Source organism: Magallana gigas, chromosome 4, assembly GCF_963853765.1.
Source record: "Magallana gigas chromosome 4, xbMagGiga1.1, whole genome shotgun sequence".
Classification (NCBI taxonomy): domain Eukaryota; kingdom Metazoa; phylum Mollusca; class Bivalvia; order Ostreida; family Ostreidae; genus Magallana; species Magallana gigas.
The window spans coordinates 11,817,736-11,845,034 of NC_088856.1; the positions used below are offsets into that span (position 1 = coordinate 11,817,736).

The window sequence follows — 27,299 nt, forward strand, 5'->3', positions numbered from 1 at the left end:
TCGCTGGAATTTATATCATTCAAATAATACTATTAGATACTGATTCCGACTGCTTTAAAGTCAATTCGTTTCATTTTTCTGTTTACATAAAAGAGGCGCGTCACGATCCAATGAAATCAAATACTCGAGATTTGATTGACAGGTTCAGCCAGATAGCCGATGTCCGATGCATGTTATGTGTGGTATTTGTACACAATATTATCGTGTAAAAAATGCATGCTTATTACAACATCACAGCGTCATTTATGGTTGATTCATATTTTGTTATAACTGTGTAAAGCATGTTGATGTATTGTGCATTCCACAATTGTACCGATACGGAAACATCGTAGTCAGACTTGATCGACAGTCTCCATTTTAAAACTGACTCAATTTTTTTGTTAAAAAAGGATATAATTTTGAGTAAAAGATAACACAATATATATTGTTTTCTATGAGTAAAAGGTTTGGAATGAATTCTAATAAAACATTTCACACGGTTCGTGCACGCTTTGTTCATAACGCTTTACACACCTGATGTGACCCGCAATTCACGACTTCGTTGTATTAGTAACAATATTTTTGTGCAAACATTTTGCTGAATGAAAAAAAAATTGAACAATTTAGATATTTAATTCTAAAATTAGAAGTTCTCAATCGTAAAGGAAAATTACCAGGTAACGGGAATATGCGTTGGATTATGAATGCGACGGCTAACGTGGGTGGGGTGGGGTGGGGTGGGGGGGGGGGGTAAAAATCGTGTGAGTCGTCATGGTCATTGTAAAAAAAAATTCGCAAAAAAAAAAGAAAAAAAGATATTGATAAAGAAAATCAATTTATTAAAAAAACTTTATTTTTATCAAAATATGTTAGCAATATTTATTTGATAAATATTATTAATGAGTACACATGTTTTCGTCAAAGAAAAGTAGTATTTTACCATGCGTGATTTGCAGAGCTAGAGTTACTTCCCCATAGTGATTTGGCGGGAAAAACATCTATTTTTAGAAACTACATATCCCTACCTATCAAACGAGTACATTGAATATATACCTTACCAGGCATCATTTTTTGGTCAATTGTACATCGGATACCTTAATTTTGCTCTACATCGCTGTTGTAAACAATGGCAATAATAAGCAATTAGAACGGTAATATATGTATTCTATGAGAGATAGAAATGATTAATGTTGAGAAACTCGATTCTGTTAAAGTAAAATGAAAAACGAAGTTTCTAATTAACCAGGATCTCAGGTATGCTTATATCTTCTTTGTTTTGATGCCCCCCCCCCCCCCGAATTTTTCTTTTTCTTTTACTAAAACCGATTTAAATTTAAAGACAGAAGCTATTTTGAATTTACTAAATCGTCAATTAATTAATGTTTAAATGATATCTAACATTGTTGACATCTAGGCAGAAAACTGTAGCAAAATGTGATTTTTACGGATTTTTTCGTCAGGGTCTACTTGGTTTAGAGCTTATAGCGTGAAAAGTAATCCGTCAACATATAATTTATTTTATTAAATCTTTTTTCTAAGATGCCAATCTACAAAATAAACACCATGAATTTAAGTTTGAGTCCATAAAATAGTAAAAAAAATTACCAAACGCGATACTAGTATTGAATTTTTTGTATTCTATTTTGATACATCAGGTCCATAAAGCGTACTTACTTACAAAAAAGTGCGCAATATTGATGAGATATGGCTTAAATAAATAATTATACTCTATTTTGTATGTTCAGTTCTAATTTTCCCAAAATTGGTAATTATTTTTAGGAAAAACAGACGTCTGGCAAATTTCATAATTGTCAATAATTTTCGCAAGGGGGTACACCCGTCTGAGAGGTGATAATAAACAAAGTAGCAAGTAAACATACATATTTTCTTTTGTATATGTATTGCTAGAATGTATATTTATCATTTAAAGAGCCAACGACGAAGAAGGCAAATTCAGACTTGTTTTTATTTTCTTTGTACAAAATTCCTTTAGAGACGAACAGCAGTCACACCGCAAGTAGACTGGAAGCCAATGAAACACCTATTTGATTTGTAAAACATCTGTTTATAACCCGTCCCGATTTTAACTTAGGCTTGCGCATGAAGTTTGGTAGTATTAAGGTGAAAGATTGTCAAAATAAAATTCACAACTTTTCAAAAATAGCACATTGCGTTTGGGAAGTTTAATTTCGATTCCACCATCAACCTTTTCTATCGATTAATGAGCTCGTACACCAAATGAATCGTCAACGACGCTGTGCATTCAGTTACGTAACTCATTCCACATTTGAACCCGAGCAAGAATATTTTGATCAATAAAATATTTGTTTATTTTCTAAATAGAATTTTGTTAATACACAGAGGACTTAAAAAGATTTAATACGTGTTATTATAATACATATTTAATGAAATGCATGAAAACTTTCTGCACTATTTTCTTACGCGTAGACTCAATTCATGTGTTCTATGCGTGCCTTCCGGTTTGAGACTTCGGCTGACAGTAAACCAATAGACGGGGTCACGTGACCCCGTCTAAGAAAAATGAACTCTTGATATTAATAACTCGGATTTTTTTTAAATCAAGAATTAATTTTGATTTATTTATATCAAAATTTTGCATTCTTGATATCAAAAACTAAAAATACGATTTCTTGATATCGGAAAACGATTTTCTAATATCCAAAAATTTTGTATTTTCTGATATCATAAAATCAATTTTTTGATATTCGAGAAAAAATACGATCGACTTAATAAATGCTCCCTGTAGTGCAGCCTTATCTTCCCGACAGATTTTGTTTCAAACCTGTAGACGCATGCAAAATCTATAGAGTCGACTAAAAATGGTACATTTGATTTCACTTGAGGAATTTTCTCCATATCTACAATGGTCAAAACTGCTTTGTGTACCGTTTGTTTTGAAATTGTAACGGGATGAGCGGAGGCTACTCCAAACAACAACAAGACATCTTAAATTTAACAAAATTTATTAACAAAAAAATAAGAGAAAGACAGAAAAGATAGAAATATAAACACTAAACCACACAAACACTCACACACCTTTCACTCAACAAGAAAAAATATGATGTTTATACAAATGACCAAAAAATATATGATTCAACGAACACCTCTTTACAACTTATCAACTATCATTTTAGAAGAGTGTCCGAATCTCCGGGGCTGTAGTCCTGGACCAACTACGGACAACCACAACTAAAGTTGTTACGTCACCACAATCATCATCATCACATCGTCATCATAATCATCATCACCATCATCAACATCATCGCCTACAACACCATCATCATAATAGACATCATCGTCATCACCATAACATCATCGTCGTCATCAACATCACCATCACATGTCATCGACTTCACCATGAACGACATCATCTACACCATCATCATCGACATGACCATCATCATCATCGTAGTCGTCGACATCACCATAACATCATCGTCGTCATCACAACATCAACAATATGACACTACAATAAGTGTACAAGTGACACCATAACACCATAATAAAAATAATATTGTATAATACATCATATAAGTATCTCACTGATAGTATCAAACTATGATAATGTATAAATAGTATTATATTAAAGGCAACATCTCAAAATATTGTAAGTATATGGTAACTAAGTTATTTGTTTACAGTAAACAATATGGCGTCTGAGACTTCCGGTGACGCACTTCCGCCCAAGTAGTTAAGTGGAAAAAGTGACAATAAATTGTAAAATAAAATAACGCCTAGAAAATAACCCTTTAAATCACCGTTACTTTATACAGCAATAGCAAAAACTGTACTATAGAAAAAGACGAATTCCATTTAAACACTCTCGCTAAAATCACACATCAGTGAACACACAGGTAACTCTACAATGAACAATGGTCAAGGTGACTTTATAGGACGACTGCGTAAAACTAATAAAAAGGCAAAAATTTACAAATAAACTACACCAAACTAAATAAATACTTACCACGGTCAGCTATCCGTGTCCGCGTCAAATGCTGAACTTGTGAAACTAAAACATGCCACACAGGCTTCTAACACGATACCCCCTTCACACACTAAGCACGTCTTTATCGCTGGACAGCTTGGCCGGGTATATCTTAGCGCCTATTGTTAGGGTTGGCCAAGCACATTGCAAAGAATTATGGGAAAAAAATCGGGTGTGTTCGATATGAACAGTGATTGTCACAGAAATGAACAAACTAAGCTAATCCAAAAGAGGTGCAAACAAGACCAAATAAAAATGATGGTGACACACTGTACATGCGTACATTAAGTGATTTCAATTAAATATAATCAAAATCATCAAGAACAAAATTCTTTCATTATTTTTAAAGAATATAACATTAAAACGGACAAATTATAGCGAGCAAATCGGGCACTACTGCGATAATTAAATAAAGATTCTTCACTACTTTTTTTCTATTTTCTAATTTCAGAGATTCTATTTAGTTAAAATACAAAATAAGTTTGATTTTCTGATACCAAAAAATCATTTTCTGAAATCATAAAATCGAAATTCTGATACCAGAAAATGATTTTTAATCAAAAAATCATATTCTGATTTCATACTAAATATATTTATAACGAACAACAGTTCCTTGTTACATTCTATTTCGTAGCTTTGCTATATCTATTTTAAACTTTAAACCCCTCTCTGGGCCCCCAGTATTGGTCCGTTGTTTATGGTTGGCTTTAAAGGGGCATGGTCACGATTTTGGTCAAATTTTTTTTTTCCGATTTTAATATTTACAATGCTTTAGAAATGCATTTTTAATAAGCAACCGAAATTTGAATGTCATTTGTTGAGTTATATAAGCGAGTTACAGAGCTTGAAATCCTTCGCTATGTAAACAAAGCGTTTGTTTATATTTTGAGTGTTGAAGTAAAATTTTCAGTTTTAAACCTAAAACGAATGTGTTAAACGTTACGAATTGTTTATCCATGCTTAGAATAAATAATCAAATACTGAAAGAAATGAAAGACGGGGTTTTGAAAGTTTGAATTTATAATTGTCCTTGATTTCCTCGAATATGCTTCCAAAAATTATGAGTTTGAATTAGTTGTTTCAATTTAGTATGTTAAATTGGCTTTTTTGCAATTGTCTGATACTTTGTCTAAATTTTACTCAATCCCAGCCTTCATAATTGTAGAAAATTGACACAACGGTATTTTATGTTACATAAGACCCCAAGGAAAATTTTTAAAAATTACTACTAACCAGGAAAATCAAAACAACCATATCAAGGTAAATAATTAAAATCAATAGATTTATTCAATTTTGTGATCCAAGAAAAAATTCACAAGTCGGACGGTATCCGTTATACAAGGTTTATGAAAACCCCGAAAACTCTTAAACTGCTGAATTAATAAACAGTTAATATTTGTATACCGATAACAAACACAGGCACCTGACGTTAGAAATATTTCTTTTTACAATAAGATTCCAAGTACTCTAACAATAAAAAGGTTTGTCACGGTCGTCATTTTGATTTTTTAGACCGACTAATCTGACACGATTTTCTTGCAGCGATTCATGCAAAGTTTATAGATAAAAATAAATCTGTTCGCCAATTACTACTTTTTTTTGTAAACTCGTGCATCACCTACACGAATTACGATAAAACCGTTCCGTTCATTAAAGATCATACTCCGAAAATCAGAGACATAAATAACAGAGATTGGCAACTCCGCCATTAGCGTGCAAATGTTACGGGACCATCCTTACTTTGAGAACTTCAAGTGCAACAGCAATCATGTATAAGTCATTAAATTTGAATCTGATAGTGAACATGAACCTGTAAATATGTTTAAGCATATTTTATATATGAAACATCTACAAAAAGTTTAACTCTTTATTTAGCTTTTAAATTGCTTTTTAGCTCACCTGAGCTGAAAGCTCAAGTGAGCTATTCTGATCACTTTTTGTCCGTCGTCCGTCCGTCCGTCTGTCCGTCTGTCTGTCCGTCTGTAAACTTTTTACATTTTGAACTTCTTCTCTAAAACCGCTTATCCAATTTCAACCAAATTTGGCACAAAGCATCCTTATGGGAGGGCGAATATAAATTCCAGAAATAAAAGTCCGATCTGTATTCAAAGCGGAGAAAACCTTGAAACTGTAGAAAAAGGGGGGTGCATTTTAAAAAATCTTCTTCTCAAGAACTACTGATTCCAATTCAACGTAGTTTAGCATAAATTATCCTTATGGGAAGGAAAATATAAATTGCAAAAATTAAGGTCTAATTCTGTTTCAAATCTGAGTTATTACGAAAATAATAATAAAGGAAAGGCGTGTTTCAATCAGTTTAATAGCTTCGGATTCGGCATCCGGTAAAATGGGTAGACAAGACTTGGCCTGGGCAAAACAAAAGATTGGCAGTTATTAATCTGCCAATCTCATTAAAATTTCAGGATATTTGATGGACCAGTATATTTATATTTGCTGTAAATATTGCTGCAAAATAATGCGTATTTGGAATTGACGATTGCCGATCTGCCCCGGCTTTTATTTTGCCACGGCTCGGGTTTGCGTACCCATTTTACCAAGACTCGTATTCCATACATCTAAAACGAGGTTCTTTGTTTAAAGCAGCCATGACATTATACGAAAAAGGGTCGATCTGACTATGATGAATTTGCTTGTTGTGCAACAGTTCGCGAATGAAGGGAAAGTTTTGAAACATGCAAAATATATTGGTGCCGATTTTGTGAAGTAAATTGAGGCTAAATATTTCAATGCGTTGACAGTTTTCACACATGACGTTGGTGTTAGCTTGTTCTGATTTTCGTTTCGTTTTCATTATTTATGCTTTGTAACCTGGGAACTATCGTCTGTATTTCGTGATTTTTACGTATCAAATCGAGACTTCGGTATATCAAACAGTTAACTGTTTACCTGCGCAAATTAAGCAAAATCTGATGTATCAAAAAAGTACTGAAATACAATTCATTCTATCGGTAATTCGGCATTATATTTTGCGTAATGGTATATTAATGCAATAGGTTTTGTTGAGATGCTCGGCATTTTCTCGAGTTTATTCAGTTTAAATAGAGTTTGATATCGCTGTCGGAAATATGTAGGTATATACATGTACATGTATATATATGATTCATTTCGAAAAAATAAATTGTGTTCTTTATTTGTTATAGTGCATGTTTCTTGTGTTTTAATTGTTTACAATTTCTATTTACTAACCATATTTGAGTGTTAAGCTTCGAATTATAAGCAAGATACAGAGATTTGCTCACGATTCTATGTTTGTACACAGATCTTAAAAACTAAAGATTAAAAAACTAAAAAAAAATTCAATATTTATTAAGAAAATTTTCAAAGTCTCTTCTTCCAGAAACCAACTTTAACAACTTGTTGTATTGTAAACTTAACCTTTTTTAGCTCACCTGAGCCAAAGTCTTCTCAAAAACTATTAGGCCAGGAAAGCTCAAATTTGAGTGGAAGCATCCTCAGATAGTGTAGATTCAAGTTTGTTCAAATCATGGTCCCCGGGGGTAGGGTGGGGCCACAATAGGGGGATCATGTTTTACATAAGAATATATAGAGAAAATCTTTAAAATTCTTCTCAAAAACTATTAGGCCAGAAAAGCTCAAATTGAAATGGAAGCATCCTCAGGTAGTGTAGATTCAAGTTTGTTCAAATCATGATCCCCGGGGGTAGGGTGGGGCCACAATTGGGAGATCAAGTTTTACATAGGAATATATTGAGAAAATCTTTTAAAAATCTTCTTCTCAAAAATATTTGGCCAAGAAATCTCAAATTGGCATGTAACCATCCTTAGGAAGTGTAGATTCAAGTTTGTTCAAATCATGGTCCCTGGGGGTAGGGCGGGGTCACAATGGGGGATGAATTTTTATAGATAGAGAAAATCTTTAAAAGTCTTCTTCTCAAAATTATAAGGCCAGGAAAGCCCAAATTTGAGTGGAAGCATCCCCAGATCATATAGATTCAAGTTTGTTTAAATAATAGTCCAGGGGTAGGGTGAGGCCACAATGGGGGATGAATTTTTACTTAGGAATATATAGAGAAAATCTTTAAAAATCTTCTTTTTAAAGAATTTTGGCCAGAAAGGGTTTAAACTTGTGTAGAGGCATCCTCGGGTAGTGTAAATTCAAGTTTGCAAAATCACAGTCCCTAGTGGTAGGGCGGGACCGTGATGGCGGTTTGAATTTTTACATAGGAATATAAAGAGAAAATCTTTAAAACTATTCTGGGAAAGTGTTCGGTTCAAAACTCAGTACTTAGTGTGAAAGCAAAGGTTATGCAGATTTAAGTCTGATGAAACCATGATTCCCTAGAGAAAAATGGGGCCATGAAATGGGGGGGGGGGGGGGTATATAGGAATAGAGACAAATCTTCTTACAGGTACAACAACAAAAGGGGCTTGGTATTTACCAAAAAATAAGAGGTTGATAAAAATTGGCAGATTTTCAATTTTTTTAGCAAGATCTACTGTACTCAGTTGTCAAGATATTTTGATACTGTAATGCTAATTTGATCAGAATTAAGGCAATTGTTGCTCAGGTGAGCGATGTGGCCCCTGGGCCTCTTGTTTAAAACTTATTGACTAATGGTAATGGTAATGTATTACTTTACTCGTGTAATGGTAATGTAATGCATTACTTCAAGAAAATTAAGTAATGGTAATTTAATGCCCTAATTCATGAAGACATGATAATGTTATGCATTACTTTACAATGTAATTCACACCAAACCTGATTCCAACTAAGCCGGGCAACATGAACATTAACATTTTAAATTAACTTGGTTCTTTAATCGATAAGATTGTATATATTATTTAATCTATTGGGCCCCCAAAATGTATCATCTCTATAGATTTTGCTTATAATACATTGTTCAAAATTTTAATTCAGTTTAATTAATTAAAGAGTCAATGAAAGAGAAGGCAAATTCAGACTTCTTTATATTTTCTATGTAAAACATTCCTTTAGAGACGAAAAGCAGTCATACCGCAAGTAGACTTGAAGCCAATGGAACACCTATTTTAATGTAAGACATCTGTGTATAATTCGTCCTAATTTTAACTTGGCTTGCGCATGAAGTTCGGTAGTATTAAGGTGAAAGATTGTCAAAATAAAATTGACAACTTTTCAAAAATGGTACATTGCGTTTTGGAACATTACATTCGATTCAACTTTCAACCTCTTCTATTGATTAATGAGCTCGAACACCAACTGAAACGCCAACGGCGTTGTGCATTCAGTTACGTAACTCATTCCACATTTGAACCCGAGCAAGAATATTTTGATCAATATATAGAACTATTTGTTTATTTTCTAAATAGAATTTAGTTTATACACAGAGGACTTAAAAAGATTTAATGCGTGTTTCTATAATATATATTTACTGATATGCATGAAAACTTTCTGCACTATTTTCTTACGCGTAGACTCAATTCATGTGTTCTACGCGTGCCTTCCGGTTTGAGACTTCGGCTGACAGTAAACCAATAGACGGGGTCACGTGACCCCGTCTAAAAAGATATAAAAATAATCTGAAATAAGATTTTGTTACTCGTATATTGAACCTATGTAAACAAAAAACAGGGCACGAGCCTTGTTTACATGGCAAAAATTTGTGAGCCCTGTATCTTGCTTATAACTCTACGAATGGCTCTCCATTTTATTTAATTAGAAATGCATTTCTAAAGCATTGTAAATAATAAAAACATAAAAATAGAATTTGAGCGAAATCGTGACCATGCCCCTTTAACAATTTAGAATCTACACTATCCTAGGATGTTTTCATAGGAATCTCACAAACTGTAACTTTGTTCTTGAAAAGAATTTTTTTAAAAACATATTCCATAGTGTATATATATAAATATATATATATATATATATATATATATATATATATATATATATATATACATATGTGTGTGTGTGTGTGTGTGTGTGTGTGTGTGTGTGTTAAACTTTGAACCCCCCCCCCCCCCCCCTTTGAGGCCCCAGTACTAGTCCGGTGGTCACAGCTTTATTGATTAAGGATCTACATTATTTAAGTATGCTTGCATAATAATCTCACATATTGAAGCATTGTAGTTCTTGAGAAGAAAATTTTTAAACATTTTTATATGTTAAACTTGCTCGACTTTAAACCCCAACTGGGGCCCCAGTTTTGGTCCTGGTTCGCAATTATTTTTTTTCAATTTAGAATCTTCATTATATATAAAAGCTTTTGTGTAAATAATGGCATTTCTGGTGTAGTGGTTCTTGAGGAGAAGATTTTAAAGGACACGTACATATTATACTCACTGTTTCGCGATTATCTTATTGGCATTCCTGATGCAGTGGTTTTGAGAAGAAATTTTTTTTAAACATTATCGTACGTATTCCTATGTTAAACCTTGAACCCTGCCTGGGGACCCAGTTTTTGTCCGAGGGTTACGATTTTTATAATTTAGAATCTTCATTATATCTACAAGCCTTTGTGTATTTATTGTCATTTCTGGTGCAGTGGTTCTTGAGGAGAAGATTTTTAAAGACACACACCCTATACTCACTGTTTTGCGATTATACCCCTTATAAAAAAAGTAACGTCCTGTCTTTTAACAATTTAGAATTCCCTTCCCTTTAAAATGCTTTGTAAAAAGTTTGTTTAAATTTGGCCCAGTGGTTTTAGAGAAAAAGTCAACAATGTGAACAGTTTATAGACACGGACGGACAAAAGGTGATCAGAAAAGATCACTTGAACCTGCGGTTTAGGTTATCTAAAAATCCTCAAAAATATTGAAACAGCGCCTTATAGATTTACCCATTAAAATTATGTATTTGTGTTATAGATACATGTAAAGTTTGCACAATTTTTTTTTTACAAACAATACTTAATGTTATCATTTTCTCTTGAAAATAAAGACAATTAAACATACAAAATAATTCTTAGTTAACCATATGCATGTGATTACAAAATTATAGAATAATAAGTCCTGTGTTTCTCAAATATAACTTCATTTCAAAGTATAAATCTAAAACTTTTTTGTTTGCTTAAAACTTATATAAAAAATGAATTATATTAGATGTTTAAAAAATTGATAATAGCTCAAAACGTGGTATACATATGGTGAGCAAAATCTGACAGAACCAGTTAATTCAGGCATAATTTTTTTGGTCTTTTAAATTACGCAAGATTTCAAACTAATAATATAAAGAGAAAAAAAAAACCATAAACCAAAAACTTGCCGATTTCAAACCCACCTTAAACTGCCATTCTATGATGAAAAATCGTTTATACAGGTGTAATATTGGTATTCATTTCATTAAAAGCATGTCTAAAGCTACAGTTTCATTCTTTCTCTGCAAGTTTGACAAACATCACCGTTCTAAAAGTATTTCTGATGCAAGAGTTGAAATAATGTTTGTAGCATAACTTTTGCTCATCCTATAAAAAAATAGTAACCTGTTAGATAAAGTTTAGAGTATATGGCTATTTCATGTTCAGAAAGTCATTACATATACAGCTTAACCCCAGATTATAAGAAGACAAAAAACATGTTATTTTTTTCTCTTTTTATTTCTTTTCAGATAAACAAAACTAACAAAAATACACCTTACGCATTTTTATGGTAATTAAATCACAACCTAAAATGATCTACATGCATGTAAATATAAGGCCAAAATAAATAAAAGAGTTTCCAATTCCTACTTGAAAATAAAATAGGGATCAAATATGGGAGAACATTATATCATTTTAATGTTAATTATTTTCTTAAATGGCCAGTCAGATGGTCCCTAATAAAACATCCAAAAGATACTTAATTTCAGATCAGATGGTAAGAGTGTTCCCTTGATTTACACGGAAAAGACAAAGATGGGAGTGAACACAATATGATTCTTTAGGGGAAACAGTTTGTAAAAACAGTTTGTCAGAAATTATATTTCAGGATTTTTAGGGAAACCAAAATACAAAACTGCTTATCTATTTAGGCCTAGTGAATCAATAGCATCATAGAAGGGAATATATTTTAACTAAAAATAAAATAAACTATTCATTCATTTACATAAGTATACTTCTATGAAGTGTATCATATATAAATATAAAAATTTTGTGTTTAATATATATGCTAAATACAGGAAATCTAATCATGAGAATAAACAGAAATTGGTCCACACAAATATCAAGTAGACTGAATCAAAATCATTAGAGAGTTTTCTAAATTTGTTTATGCATGATTGATTTGTTCAACTCAAATGATAACCAGTAGCAGTCGCCATTTTCTGTGAGACATTTCATATCACATACATACAACTGTAAATTTATCTTGTATCCCCCCCCCCCCCAAATAAAAAAAAAATCTTGCTGAACTTTACAACCTTACCTGGTCCTTTCTCTTTAAATGAAGGCAGTGATTTGATACGATATAAAATGTTCAAACAATACTTGGCCAACATTACAACAATTTCACAATGATTTAGTAGAGCATGATGTTGTATAGATCATAATTACCATTTCACAAAATTTAATGAAAAATAAATAAAAAAGGCTCTTATTTTATTTAACACACAGAACTTGTTTGCAACTGTCAGTGTGATACAAAACTCAGAATAATACCAGTGCAGCATAGTAGCTAAACTTCCTAGAAGTCAAAATGTATAACATGAAGTAAAATATAGAGGGAAAAAAACATTGAACACATCCCATTTTTCATTGTACAACTTTTCAACCAAAAGTATATAATTAATAATCACCGTAAAATCATACTTCTTCAGCTAGCTTTTCAATATACTTTTCAGATATAAAGCATATGACAAATTGGAACAAAAATTCACAATCTGTTGTACCACTATCAATAGATCATGTAAACCCACAACCAAACTCAGTAACCACCACTAAAACTCCCTAGAAAAATATGTACCATTGCTGAAACTACACGTATGAAATCTATCATCTATGAAAAGCATTCAAAAATAAAGAGAAACTGCAAAGGGTTGAACATGCAAATGTTAAATGTCCTGATGAGAAAATTTTCTAACTCTTAAATTCAACAAATGACATGTAGAAAAAGAGATATATAAGCACTAAACTCTAGAATTTGAAAAAGGAAAGTTGTTTCTCCACATTAAACATGGAGATGTTTTGGCAAAGGAATCTCATTATCTTTCACCAAGCTGTATTCCCATTACCCAGTATATGTTCCTACATGAGGCCTTGCATATACATGTACTTAGATATCAAGTGGTCTATCTAAGGTCTAACCTTTGTGCAATAAAATAATAGTAAACTTCCTAAAACCCTATCTCTATAGAAGAGTACCAACTAAACTCTATACCAAGCTCTGTATCAGCTAAAGTACTAAATCAAACCAAATGCACATTCCTGAATATATGTTGCCAAATTGAAGGCAAAATTAAGTTGTGTGCAACATGGGAAAGGAATGAAATTTGTTGTTCTGCATGCTAATATGAATCACATGTAATTATGTCTCAACAAGAGGATGTCTACATTTAATCAAAGTTTGTGCCCCTTGCATGTACCTGCAACCAATTAAAAATATGCACACATCACATTTACTTACATGCCAAGTTAATGAATTAAAGCTATGAACGCTTCAACAAGGTTAAAGGGGCATGGTCACGATTTTGGTCAAAAATGATTTCTCCGATTTTAATGTTTACAATGCTTCAGTAAGGCATTTTTAATATGCAACCAAAATTTGAGGGCCATTTGTTGAGTTATAAGCGAGTTACAGAGCTTACAATTCTTTCTTATGTAAACAAAGCCTTTGTTTACATTTTGAATGTTGAAGTGAAAATTACATTTTTAGACCAAAAATAATGTATTAAACGTTAGGAACTGTTTTTTTATGCTTATAATGAATAAGAAGATAGATTAGTTTGAAAAAGATTCTTACTGGTATATTTAACATATGTAAACAAAAACAGGGCACGAGCCTTGTTTACATTACAAAGAGTTGTGAGCCCTGTATCTTGCTTATAACTCTACGATTGACTCTCAAAAATCATTTGATCATTAGAAATGCATTCCTTAAGCATTGTAAATAATAAAAACAGAAAAATAAAATTTGACCAAAATCATGACCATGCCCCTTTAAACTTTTTTCTTTGTCAGCTGCCTTTGAATCATAAGATCACTACTTGACTTCATAATCTCACACATATACATGTATCATCAAATGACTTGATCATTAAATATAGTGGAATAACCATTGAGTTGGACATTAGTATAGTGTATGGCCAACAAAAAAACTCCATCACAGTTGTGTGTAAAATGTACAGTCAAACTTTGTTATCTTGAACACTGATATCTCGAATACAGTGGATATGTCGAAGTGATTTTCAAGTCCAAACCACTTATTTTTTCAAGTATTTTACCCTCGATATCTCGAATACTCTGATATCTATAAGATATTAAACAGTCCCATCTAGTTCGAGACAACAAAGTTTGATTGTATATGTACAATCAGTGTTCACTAGACACACTAATTATTAACATTATAAATATGTCTTTTTGAGACAACTGTAGAAAAATAAAATATATATACATGTACCTCTAAAAACGTGGAACTGTCAAACAATTCAACTCAACTCCTGGTCAAGTTTTCAATAACAATATTTCTCAGTATCTCAAAGTTTAATGTTCCCCATCGCTCAATTATTTTTGTTGGCTTTCTTAATAATTAACTTTCAAGTTAAAATCTAAATTGAAATTAAACATGTTAAGATGCATACAATTCCACAATGTGATTTACAGGGAAAAAACTGGGTTGCAATTAACTGCCAAAAATTTTTGATATAATTTCAAATGCTGCATAATTAATCAATTTTACTGCCATACGACACTCAAGAAAATTTGCCAAAAGAAATCAAAACAAAACTCCTTTCTGTCATACTGCACAAAACATCTTAAAATAATGATTTACAAAATTATTATTTTTCTTTGGCCAAACTTGACCATAATTGTTCAACCCAGTAAGAGTTATTCCTTTTACCAAAAATACAATGTACCTTAATTCACTTATATTTTAGAAATGTATACTTAAATGTCTATATTATACTTATACCAGATCGATAACAAACTGAGATCTAACAAAACTTGTCCAAGTCAGGTTAAACCTTGTTCACTACAGTTTAATATTGATTTCAATATAACACATGCTCTGAAGTTTCAAGAGCAACACTTGAAGTGAAATTCACTGCTACAACACAGAAAAATGAATAGGTAATAAACATGTAAGATGTCTATCATTTAATCACAAAAAGAAATGATATCTTATCTGCTCAGCTCAAAATTGACAGCATTCACTGTTTAAACTTTGTAAAATTATTCACTGTTAATGATTATACTGAATACCATATTGCACACATTGCCAGACTGCCAGTTGACAAATTGAAGAAAATTCATAATATTTATTTAAAGATTTTTTGTTATCTTTTTAAAATATATTGTATGGTGCCTGGTTAGCATTAAAAATTCTGCTGTTATCCGAGTGTGAAAACAAATCTTATGGTGTACAAAAATATGTTATATACGGGACAAACACTTTCAATTGACAAATGAAGACTGTTACTACATTTTTTTACATTTAAAACGTCAAATACATGAGAGCAATTTTCTAACTGAAGTAAGCTAACCTTTTGGACACAATGGTCATAAATATAGTTAAGTACAACCATGTACTAGTACAAGTACTAGCATCAATGATATCTAACAAATATGGTTCTTATAAAGGACCAAGTAAAAATGGTTCAAAAATATTTTTAAAAAATAAGAAGATCAGATAAACTGATGAACACCAAAAAACTTCTCCTGAATCACAGACACAAATCGTTTCCTCATTTTGGCTTTAAAATTCTCATACCACAACAGCACATCTTTCCTGCGTTTAGACTTCTGCTCCAAGGTCATTTTGGCCTCTTTATCAAGAATGGTGGGCAGTTCCTTTTGCCAGTCCTTGATGAATATCACAGGGGCTTTCTCAGATTTCAGTAGTCTATGTGGGGCACTTACGGAGAATCCTGATGAATTCCCACAATTCCCGGGCGTGAGGACGTCCTCTACCACTGGGATGGAGCCGTAAGATAAGGCTTCGTAAATGCGGTAACATTCGGGATTCATCCCCACGGGATTAAGTGTGAGATCACTGTGAGCTAATACTTTAAGGTAGTTGTCTCTTGAGTGCTCCGACTCCTCTGGTAACCATCTGAATGGGTAGAAAAGTAGAAGCTTAGTGAAAAGACAATTATTGTAACAGTCCAATGTTAAAATGATGCTGAAATTACTAAATTAGTAAAAACAAAAGAGTAGAAGAAATCTGTTGTGTGTACTCATATCATTGGTATATTATCAATAACAAAGAAATAAAGACATGTATACATTAAAGTTACAAAGCCTATACAATGTTAATGTATATTAATTATAAAGAACAGGCCAAGACCAGTATCGAAAAATAACAATTTGAAAATTGGCAGGCTGATGTTGAAAAATGTACCTTAAATATAACTTTACTTGTAACTGTTAGAATCATGGTAGAATTAAGATTTTTCATCTTTTTTTCATGCATAAAATATGTTTTATTTGTAAATAAAACTATTTAAAAGTAACACACATTCAAAAGCTAAACTTACTCGTGACGAACTTTGACGTAGCATCTATCCTTCATCTCCGGAGTTGACAACAAATCAAGGAGCACCTGTCTGGAGGAGTTGACATATATTGTACCCATGTAGTTACACATGTGCTTTCTCTGGATTGATGTAGGAATGAAGGCACTTTTCACCTTAGGAAAATTTCTATACCTAGAGAACAGGAATAATGAGATAAGGTTAAACTGTGGTTCTAAATACATGTATGAATCAACTGAATGGTAGTTCCAGATTAATCAGTTATGTCATTGAATATGATAATATTAAATACCTGGTCTTAGCATTTCAATAAAAGAAAGTTAAATGAGATACATGTATTCCCTTATGTACCAGTATTCCCTAAGCTTTTCATTTTGGTTTAATTTCACACAATATTTTTTGACAACCAAGTTAATGAAAATACCGGTACTCTTAAAAGAAGTCATTTCTGCAGGGTACTATTTTTTCATAAATTAAAAATTTTTTGGTTTCTTAAATCATACTCACACATTTGGCATTCGGAATGGATGCAAATGTTAGACCTAGGAGAATGATAGAAAAAAGTCTGAACAATGACAAAAAAACCCCCTAAAATCTTACGTTGCAACACCCAGTGGCCACTGATAAAAGATATTGTTGTCTACATCAGGGCTGTCGTACACAACAAACACGAATTTTACACTGCCATTATTGGCAGCCAAATACGACTTTATCCATTCGTTGTCACACTGTTCGTTACCCAGTAGAAGCACGGCGACATTCTTGAGCTGCGGGAAGCCAGCGAGGGCATCCAGCCAGGCTTTGGCAGTGTCGATCTTTGTGAAGTCACGGACATTCAGAGACAGAACGAGGTTCTGGGTGTCTTTTGGCACTTTAGAGGGAGTTACACCAGGTCCTGTTCTGTATCTACGGAGAGAGAAAACATCCTTAACAGTTAATATCAAGTCATAAGTCTTAAATTTTTAATATCAGGACAAAAATCTGAATACATTAATGATATCAAGTGTCAGAACTGTTACATAGTAACTGTTACAGTGTTAATTTAAGATGAAAAATCTTACAATATGATATCCAGCAAAAATCTTACTCTGCTAATATAAGGACATTGGACAAAAAAAAATTTGCCGGTAAATTTTCAAAGTTCAATGGGATAATTATGAATTAACATGAATAATGGTTATATTATAGCAAATAACACACAGCAACAGAAATATACAGATAGTAACTCAGGTGACCTAAATTTATATGTTTGATATTAACTGGGAAAATAACTTGTACACACTTTGCTTGAGATATTCTTACAATCCTTACCTAAACTCTATATTTTGAAATCTTTTCGTCCCATAACTCCATACACCTCCCATGCGTGGTCCTAGATCTGCATCAAAGATATGTTGCCACAGATACAGGCCTACAAATAAGGCAAGTTTTAATTGGTAAATTATATGGGCAATTGCGCAAAAGTAGCTGCTGAATGAAAGCAATTATTTTGCTGGAAGGTAAATGTAATTGGCAAACTTTGACATAATTAGCATCATTTAATATTTCACTTCAAAAACTTGAATTGTTTCTTGGGGAGTTTAGAATTTGAATCACATCAAATTATAACGATTTGCATAAAACATTATCTGCATTGTGTCAGCTTCCTAAATTATATATGGTGTATTATGTATTTTACTACATGTATTTCCAAATTTTTCCAACCTCAAATACCAAAATTATGTTGAAGTACTCGACTAAGTAATGAAAAAACTATAAAGTGCTTCTCTGGCAAAATATTTATTGCACAAATTCTCATAAGATTGCCTCTTTCCATGTAATAGGAAATAACATATGCAATACACTGATATTACTGAGTATAATTCATGTAATAAAGATCTTTTTAAAGCAGTTTATACCCATCAATTTCCTTGAACAAAAGAACCTTTATGACGTATCATCAATGCTTTATGTTCATGCATACCTCACATAATATTGTTACTACTAAATTAGAGAGCAAACCAGTTAAAAATTCTCATTAACAACAGGTTTTTATCAAAACTGTACTTTCATTCCCAACCTGTTCAAAGAGATACACTATTAGACCATGTAATAAATCAGGCAGCCTTTGTGCTAGAATAGAGACTGCAGTTATCTAAAGGAAACACCCTGAATGTTGCAACACGAAACCAAAGTGCCCTCCACTGCATAGATTCATATAGCTGAGGAAAAAAACCCAGCTCCCATTTAAAACAAACACCCCCCCCCCCCCCAAAATAAAAGAAAAAATGAAGAGATTGCACAGAATAAAAGCTAAACATCTCAATCACCAGGGATGGAAATGAAAAGCTATTGTCCAAGTAACAGCAAGTAACAGCAGTTACATGTATCGTCATTGTGAGGTCAATTTATATTCGACATCATTTTAGTCTGAAAATATGATGAAGTTCAAGTGTCTATTTTACTGCAGAAGTCTAGGTTAAAGAAAGCTGTATGTAATTTTTCTAGGTATACCATTTTTAATCTGAAGTCTTTCTAAATTACTAAAGTACACTATAGTGAATAGCATATATAGGGAATAAATTGTGTTAACGATCTCCGATCCTCAGCAATGTTCAATAACTCTAAGTTACCAAGCATTTTTTTTATCCGTACCATAAATCTGCCTTTTATATACACAAGTTTAATTAATCTTGAAGTGTTAATATTTCACTAAGCCATTCAACGAACTGCTTGGCTTAGTGGTTCCACAGAGATCCAATACCAAGGGGTAAAGGGTTTCGAACCATCGTTGCGCCGGTACAACCTTTTTTTCTAATTTGATCTCAACCTGTATCTTTATTTATTCAGTTATATTCATCGTGGCCAAAATTGCAATAACTTTGTTAAATGCATGGATACCATTAAAAAATTCTTTTATTTTATTTCATTTAATATAAAGTTTGAAGGATAAATAACATTTTTAGGATAAAAAAAAATACTTTGAGGCTGAGGATTGGAAAACCTTAGAGCAATACTGCATTTTTGGTTTTTATACACTTTCAGCATTATTGAGAGCAAGAATGCAGATTTTATTATGTTTTTTGGGAAGACACACTGTTGATCTATTGTTGAGTTCAGCTTATGCTGTAGTGTGAAGGCACAATGAATCTCAAAAAACTGCCACTTCTGACAGATCTACAGTGCAGCATATGTACTACAGCAATTTACAGAAAGCTCCATCAACCTTTTCCTTGGTTCTCTGATAAATTTTCAGTGGGAGTCTGATGAAACCAATATTGACCCAGCGGGTGCCTAAAAAAATAATGGCCTCTGTGACAGGTTCCCTCTCATTAGGGCCAATATGGCAGATCACTCCATCATACAGAAAAGTCCATATCTCTGACAAAAATCTGAGAATTTACTCCCAAAGAAAATAATCATCTCACTTCTGGATAAATAAATAACAATATCCATGTCAGCACTTCATCAGTGGTCAATGGAGCATCCACACTGATTTAACAGAAAAGAGATGCAAGAATCGGTGTCATACCGAGTTTTTCCAATATTGTTTTGGATTGGGTAATGAAAAAACATAGTTTAATCTCTGTCTGTCCATATATTATCTCATTACAGGCGTTAGATGAGAAATTTCTAATTTGATGTGCTGATTTATGGGCAATACCCGCCCTTGTTCGTAGAGCTTTTATGTTTGTACTTCAGCAGTTTCAGCAAATCTTGTTGAACATTCATTACATAACTACCGGTATTTGAAATTCCAGCAGCGAACAACTATTAAGTACTGCAAATTATGAAAAAATTAATATGTATGGGAATAAAACTTTTTACATACGAAGTAAATCTTTTAAGAATTATCTGTCATCTTATGAGTCTTCAGTCAAAACTGTTACATAGCACGTAGAGTATAAATACATATAATTCTCAATTCTGCACATAATTGAAAACCATGCTTATTATGTAAACTACAGCTTCCATGCATGAAATTAGATTCATTGTGATTCTAAAAAATTAATAAAAATCTAGAAATAATAAATTGTTACTTAAGATTCCTTATTTTGCTTTCTTTTCTGAAAAAAAAGATGATCTACCATTTTCCTTAAGAGTCTAAAATATTTTTTCCAAAACAGAGCATTTAAACAGTGTTTAAAAGCTTTGGACCATATACTTGTCTAATCTTTTGCCTTTTTGGCAAAAGCAAATAATCGCCACATCTTTTTTTTAACAGCTCATCCATATTTCAGCAGGCCCCACTGATCCAAGCCTTTGATTGCATTAGGGATCCATTATATCTTTACAGACTCTTTCTACCTCCTCATTTTAGAGAGTCTTACATCTACCATCACACTTCTAAATCGAATTTAGCCACTTCATCATGGAAAAAGATGGAAAATCTATCAACCATTACTGGCACCTAATTCCGAGTGTCTTAAACTCGTCAACATGCTAATTTGAACACATATCAAAAGCAGTACCATGCCTCTATCTTTCGCCTTGATTAATTTCGGCAAGAAAAAAAGGTCCTAATTGGTTCAATAAAAAAACTATACTGGGATGCCAATCGCTTTCCCTGAAACAACTGAACAATAATTTCTTTGTATCCTATTTCTTAACTTCTCTTTATTGCCTGAGAAGATAAAAAACTTTCTATCTTCAACATTAATTAGAGACGGATACGTTAGGATTTGGTTTATCTGTATAACTTTCTCTGAAATTGTGACTGTAGTGTAAATCCAGTTAGGCAGAAAATGAACCAAAAAATACCAAGTAGTTTCTTGATGTATTATGTACATATAAAATACTGTTCCTCATTTATGCATCCTAATCTACTGGGTTTAAGCTCATGAATTGAGTTCTATTTGTGGTTACAATTTGCAGAATAAAACTAGCATAGAAACATATTACCAGTAATCATTGAAAATCCATGCATAATTCATTGCAACAGAATTTTCTTTAATAATAACGGAATTAAGACTAATACTGGAATAATTGCCCACAATTGCACGCTAATCCCTAAATCAAATAAAATGCATAAGGAATTACAGACACCAATCACGGATTCATTATCATTCCCAAATACGTCAAAACAAAATGATTGACCAATTGTAATGGTGAACTGCTGTGACAACCCAGTATAGAGAGGGTACATCTTACAGACGGAATTAGGAATTACGGAATTATGTCTCGGAATTAAGTCTCTCGACAGACAGACCAATCATCAGGGACATTTGTGTGGCGGACAAATTTGAGACTGCTAAATTGCACGAGCCCAATAATTGCACATCTTAATGGATACAAGATTATCTTATCTGAATTGAACAGAATTACCGCCATGGTGTGGTCGGTCATACTACAGGCATTGAACCTGTGTATCCAATAACCACGTTAATTCATGGGCCATCATGCTTGTCAGATGACAGATTATTCATCTGTTAGTGAGCACATGCAAAACATTTGGCTTTAGATAAGTAAGCTCACTGATAGTTCTATGATACAGAGCAGAACATTTTAATTTTTTATTGTGAGAGATGTTGGTAAAGGTGTATTTTGTCCACTGATCTCATGAATAAAATTTGTAAGTGATGAAGATGTCAAGTTTACTGTTCTAATCTCCAGTTATAAGAGTAGTATTCTGAATCAATACAATGTTCGTACATGGTATATATGCATATCCAGTTAGACAGGATTACAAGAACACCCATATCATTGATAATTCACAAGCTAGTACATGTCAACTAAAGCTAAGCAAACAATATATGGGAGTATTATTACTAAGCAAATTTAAGGTACATAGCGACTAGCTGATTTGTGAGGTGCTTTTTCTTTGAGCATTTTCAGTAGAAAATACGGTCCTCTCTTGACTTAAAAGTATAAATTTATCTAAATGCCATTTCCAAGAGAACAATCTGATAGTGCTAGTTAATAAAACATGCAGTCTCTGGATAATAGTTGTAATTGCAAGATCAAATCCCCAGAGTGGATTGCAGCTAGCTATGCTCTTCAATATTTTACCGACAATTGAAAAAATAAAAACCTGGTGACAACACATCTGATTGACAAACAACACCACAATGATTTTTCTTGAACATCTTGAAGCCTCATTTTCCGAAAGTAGGATGAAAGGTCACTCCTACTCAAGCCTTTTGTATTCCTATGAGAAATCTTCTATCTTCCTTATACAAATTTCTTTCTCAAGTCAGAAGTGTTGACGTCTGTATCCAAAGAGAATTCTTGGTGTAGTTTTTATGTGTTTTTTTTCTTTCATCACTTGTTATTACCCTGTAGCCTTGGTCAAATTAGGATCGGTAATCTATAGCACACAAAGTAACTTGTCTGAGAAAAGTTGGCCGTAATTAATGGACCAGTTGTAATAATTCCTAAGGTGGCAATGTTAAGGAGAAAGCCAAGTGATTGGATGGAAATTGGACAAAGCCTTGATGTCAAACTGAACATAGCAGCAAAAAAGCCAAGACATTTTTATTACAAAAAAGGTGTGAAGCAATGATAAAAAAAAAGGCCAGCCATCCTTGTAGAAATCAACAAGTTTGACCAAACTCTGCCAAAATAAAACTTTATCAGCCATATAAATCCTGACCCTGTTTTGTCAGATTCACACTTATTCATCCACATCAATGAATCACCTAATGGTATATTCTTCTTTAGATAAGAAACCTGAAGAGTTGGATGGCCCAGTTACCGTAGTAACCACTTGACACCTTCCGTTACTAAAAAAGCAAATTGAAATGAAGCATTCATCTAACAAAAAGACCCACCAGACTCTATAATCTGGGGGTGCCTGAGGTGATGTTAGCAATTTAAATTGACTATAAATATATCCTATCCCAAAGAATCTATGCATATGCACATTTTTCCACCTGAAAGGCACTTGAAATTTTAAAATAAAGGAAACTGTAAGATGATATTTATCACACCATTGAAAAAAAAATCATCCTCAAATTCAAAGCGTTTGAATTTGTAGTTTAAAATATCATGACTGTCCTGTAGATCTTGCAACAAAAAAAAAGGGGGTGGATGGGTCATCAATTAAGATCTTTGACAACTGCATATTTCTGCAGAATTAAACAAATACAGGGGATAATAAGACAGTCAATAGGATGAATATGTATACAGATTTTGGTCTTGTGTGAGCGTGCTGGGATCAATGAACTGGTTCCTATCATCACTGGTACCAGTCCATTATATTCTGTCAGAGGAAGATTAACATGTATGTCTGACCCAGGAGATAAAATCTGACAAGGCGAAAAGATCCCTTATAAACCTATAAATCACGGGAACAGGGAATATGCTAATTTCAATAATGTACTTTATTCATCAAAGCTGGCAAGAGAGTAGAAATTTTATGTACATTTACGAAATTACTTATATGTACGTGTATCACAAATATTAAATGCAAATGTTATAATAACTTATAGATCTAAGTGCAGTTATTATACAAATATAATAGATGTATTGCATGTACAATTACAAACAAAGGCAAGTTTTATTTGCTGACATATCTTTTTAATACGATTAATGCATACTGTAGATGCCATGCAGTTTGCTGAAAGTGGCATCCTCATACTTGGCATCAATACAATTATAATGCATGCTCCCTACAGAAAAAAATAACTCACTTATGGCAGCTTTCCCCCATATTTCCACGACAAACTCCGGTTTGGTATGGTTTCCCATGGCAACCAGGCCCTGATCATCCTCCAGATTCCAGAGAATTCTGGGATACTGATGCCGATACTGGAGTTGTTCCCCTTGTCTGCCTGGGTTCCCAATATCATCTGAAACTTCTGAAAACCAACAGTATTACACACAATTAAAATACAGCAAGTTCTTCTACAACTTATTTTTTCAATATATATGCTGTCAAGTTACCTCTGTATTGTCAATATTTGTTGATTGTCAATTGTTTGAAAGTTTGTACAGATGAAACTTCGGCACTTGTTTCTGTGTATATTAAACAAAGACTTTGTTTTCATTATTTGTTGGGGGATTTGTATTCATTAGTATGGAGTAATTACCAAAATATATGAAAATAGAGCCCCTACAATTATTCAATTGGGTGATTTCCTAGTATAATTCTTCACTCATTCCTTTTTACTGTCATGTTTAAAATTTTCAGAATTAAATGTCCTTGAGGAAAATAGACACATCTGGTTTATTCATTGAAGAATTGCATTGCCACGCAACAAAAAAAATGTGTAACATAAGGATTAATAATGGAGTATATGATTATAGACAGAGAATAAACTTTAGGCAAAATTTCAATAAAAATCAATATATATTTTATAGCGTATATGCTTTTAATAATTAAATGAAATTCCTGCTGTGTGTTTGAACGGAACAACCTTTAATAAATAATTACTTGCATTGACAGATCAAAATACCAAAAAGATTTTTTTTTTTAACTAAGTCTTTTTTAACTAAGTCTGTCCTGGTCCTCAAAAGCCTGGTTCTACCATTAATTCATGTACATACCAGGTAAGTTTACAAAGTATACAACCTAAAATTCTTTTCATCTTGTCCGTCTCTCGTTGACGACTTTGGTAACAAAACATTGTATAGATTTGCTAACAGGCATTTGACAAGGCAGATCCGTAACATTTTATTGCCATTAAAACGTTTTACTATAAACCAGACTAATCAATGCCATCAACTCAGACCATACAAACTCCATGCAAACTTAATTGAGATTCACACCTGCATTTTACAATTGGGTAAATCTTTTGCTTTAACCATAAATATAACTTACTTGCCATTGACAAAACCTAAATTCAACAAAATGTTTATCAAATAATAAAGAATATGTAACAATTTACAATGACGTCGACATTGTACAGACTAGGAAATAGAAATCCTGTTATGGCAAAGAATAGGAAATATGTTTCTACAAAAATGTTATGGTGACGCATACCGCAATTATCACCAGCAGTGCACCTTACGTAACTTTTAAATAAAAAATGTCAAAACATCAGTGTGTAATTTCAGACAATGCAGCTGTACCAAGCAGTGTTATCAGGGGCTGCAATTTAGCTTTTCATTCTGTTAGACTAATATATTACATTAGCTTTACAATACTTTTATATTGTATACAATTTACAAATAAATTATATTGATGACAAAATTACTTTATAGTACCAAAAAATGCAATACCAAAACAAATGACAGGTCTTAACATAAATATACCTGGTTTTTTCAGGAGTATAATATTTTTTATGATACATGTACATACTTGTCAGGGGATAAAAATACATGTATATTCGTATAAAAAAAATAAAACTACCCTAGCTAGTATATTGGATTATCAGATTCCTCCCCTCACCTTAAAATTTCAATTTTATGCAGGATACCCATTTCACTACTCACTAGATTTTTATTTCTTTTTTTTAATTTTCATTCATGTCTTACCCAGTAATGGGTATTGGGTACGGGAATTTCTCAAAAGGAAAAAAAAAGCTCTTTTGGTTAATTTCTTCTCTTTTAATTTTTTTTTACAGAATCCTTTAATTTAAATTTATAAAAAATTAACTGATATTACTGAGTTTATCAATGGTTGTAGATTCCTAATTCCTTGATCATGATCATATATTATCAATTATACCGGGTAGTAAAGTTGGGATCAATGATCAATTATGAAATAAAAAAGTTTCTCTTTTTATTACCGGTAATTTTACATCAGTTAATTACTCATTAATGCTATACTTAAGAAAGGTTTTTGTAAATTCAAAGCACCGGACATATACTAACATGAAATTTATATCAGTAATCTACAGATAACTGTATATAATAAATAAAATTCTGATAGATCGGTATTCAGAAATTACCCAGAGATTTTAGACTTAATTTAGTCACTTCACAATGACTTTCATAATCTTGCAGTGGCCAGTTTAAATACTGGCAAACCGACCTTAGTGGACAAAGGTTTGGTGACATAATGGGATTAAGCTGGGGGTATATATATGATCAGCTTTTATCTTATTGATTCTTACACCCAAGGCATCTAGCCAAGGTGAAGTCTTAAATGAACAATGCATTGAATTGACCAAAGGGTGATCTGATATCTAACCCATAAATTACTTAATTTTTCACATGTAACCTACACCCTCTGCATTCCTCAGTATGAATTATATCTTTTGAAAGTGCAAAAGCGGATAAGATAAATACTATTAATAATCCATGTATTCAAAAATGATGTTTTCTTCAATTGAGATGTTGAACTATTGCTTAAATGCGTCACAAATTATTATTCCGTCCTTTCAATAAAGTTCTCGTTATCTTTTTGTTACGTAAGTGATAAGAAATCATTGATGGTCACACCCCCCCCCCCCCCTTTCTTTATTTTTGGAGACCAATCAATGTGAATTTTATGAATGAAAAGTACCTGTCAGTGCTTGGATCCGTTGGTTTTCATATGTCGCCAGAGCCCTGCGTCTTTGAATCAACAGAAAGCCAGTGTAACAAGAGATCACGAAGTAAGACACCAAAATCAGGAAAGCGACCCTCCGACAATTCACTCTCATGTCTCGCGATCGCGGAATGTATTGAGGTTTCAGTCTGTCACTTCTCCGCAGACGATTCCAAACTTTACCGAATTCATCCTCCAAGCTTTGTAAACAAGTGATCTTAAGTTTTTTGCCCCGATCGGAGTTATTTATATATATACCTGAGAGCCATTGATCGTTTCTCGATCTCGCTCCGT

The 27,299-nt window shown here is 32.7% G+C and overlaps 1 protein-coding gene across 1 annotated transcript; it reads right to left on the reverse strand.

Moving 5' to 3' along the window:
- Window positions 1–13,753: 13,753 nt before the first annotated feature.
- LOC105323570 (ribitol-5-phosphate xylosyltransferase 1) lies at window positions 13,754–27,120 on the reverse strand. The gene is made up of 6 exons (XM_011422629.4): window positions 26,982–27,120; window positions 24,223–24,390; window positions 17,924–18,023; window positions 17,213–17,518; window positions 16,616–16,786; window positions 13,754–16,191 (listed from the first exon to the last, which is right to left on the reverse strand). Exons 1-6 carry the CDS (start codon window positions 27,118–27,120, stop codon window positions 15,765–15,767), a joined length of 1,311 nt encoding a protein of 436 aa, XP_011420931.3. The 3' UTR covers window positions 13,754–15,764.
- Window positions 27,121–27,299: the final 179 nt, after the last annotated feature.

Excerpts from the sequence above, each read along its gene's own strand:
- LOC105323570 (XM_011422629.4), bottom strand. The coding sequence starts at position 27,120 with ATGAGAGTGAATTGTCGGAGGGTCGCTTTCCTGATTTTGGTGTCTTAC. Across the intron at positions 24,391-26,981 it reads ACGGATCCAAGCACTGACAG|AAGTTTCAGATGATATTGGG; the intron begins GTACTTTTCATT and ends GTTGGTTTTCAG. Across the intron at positions 16,192-16,615 it reads TACGTCAAAGTTCGTCACGA|ATGGTTACCAGAGGAGTCGG; the intron begins GTAAGTTTAGCT and ends CTACCCATTCAG.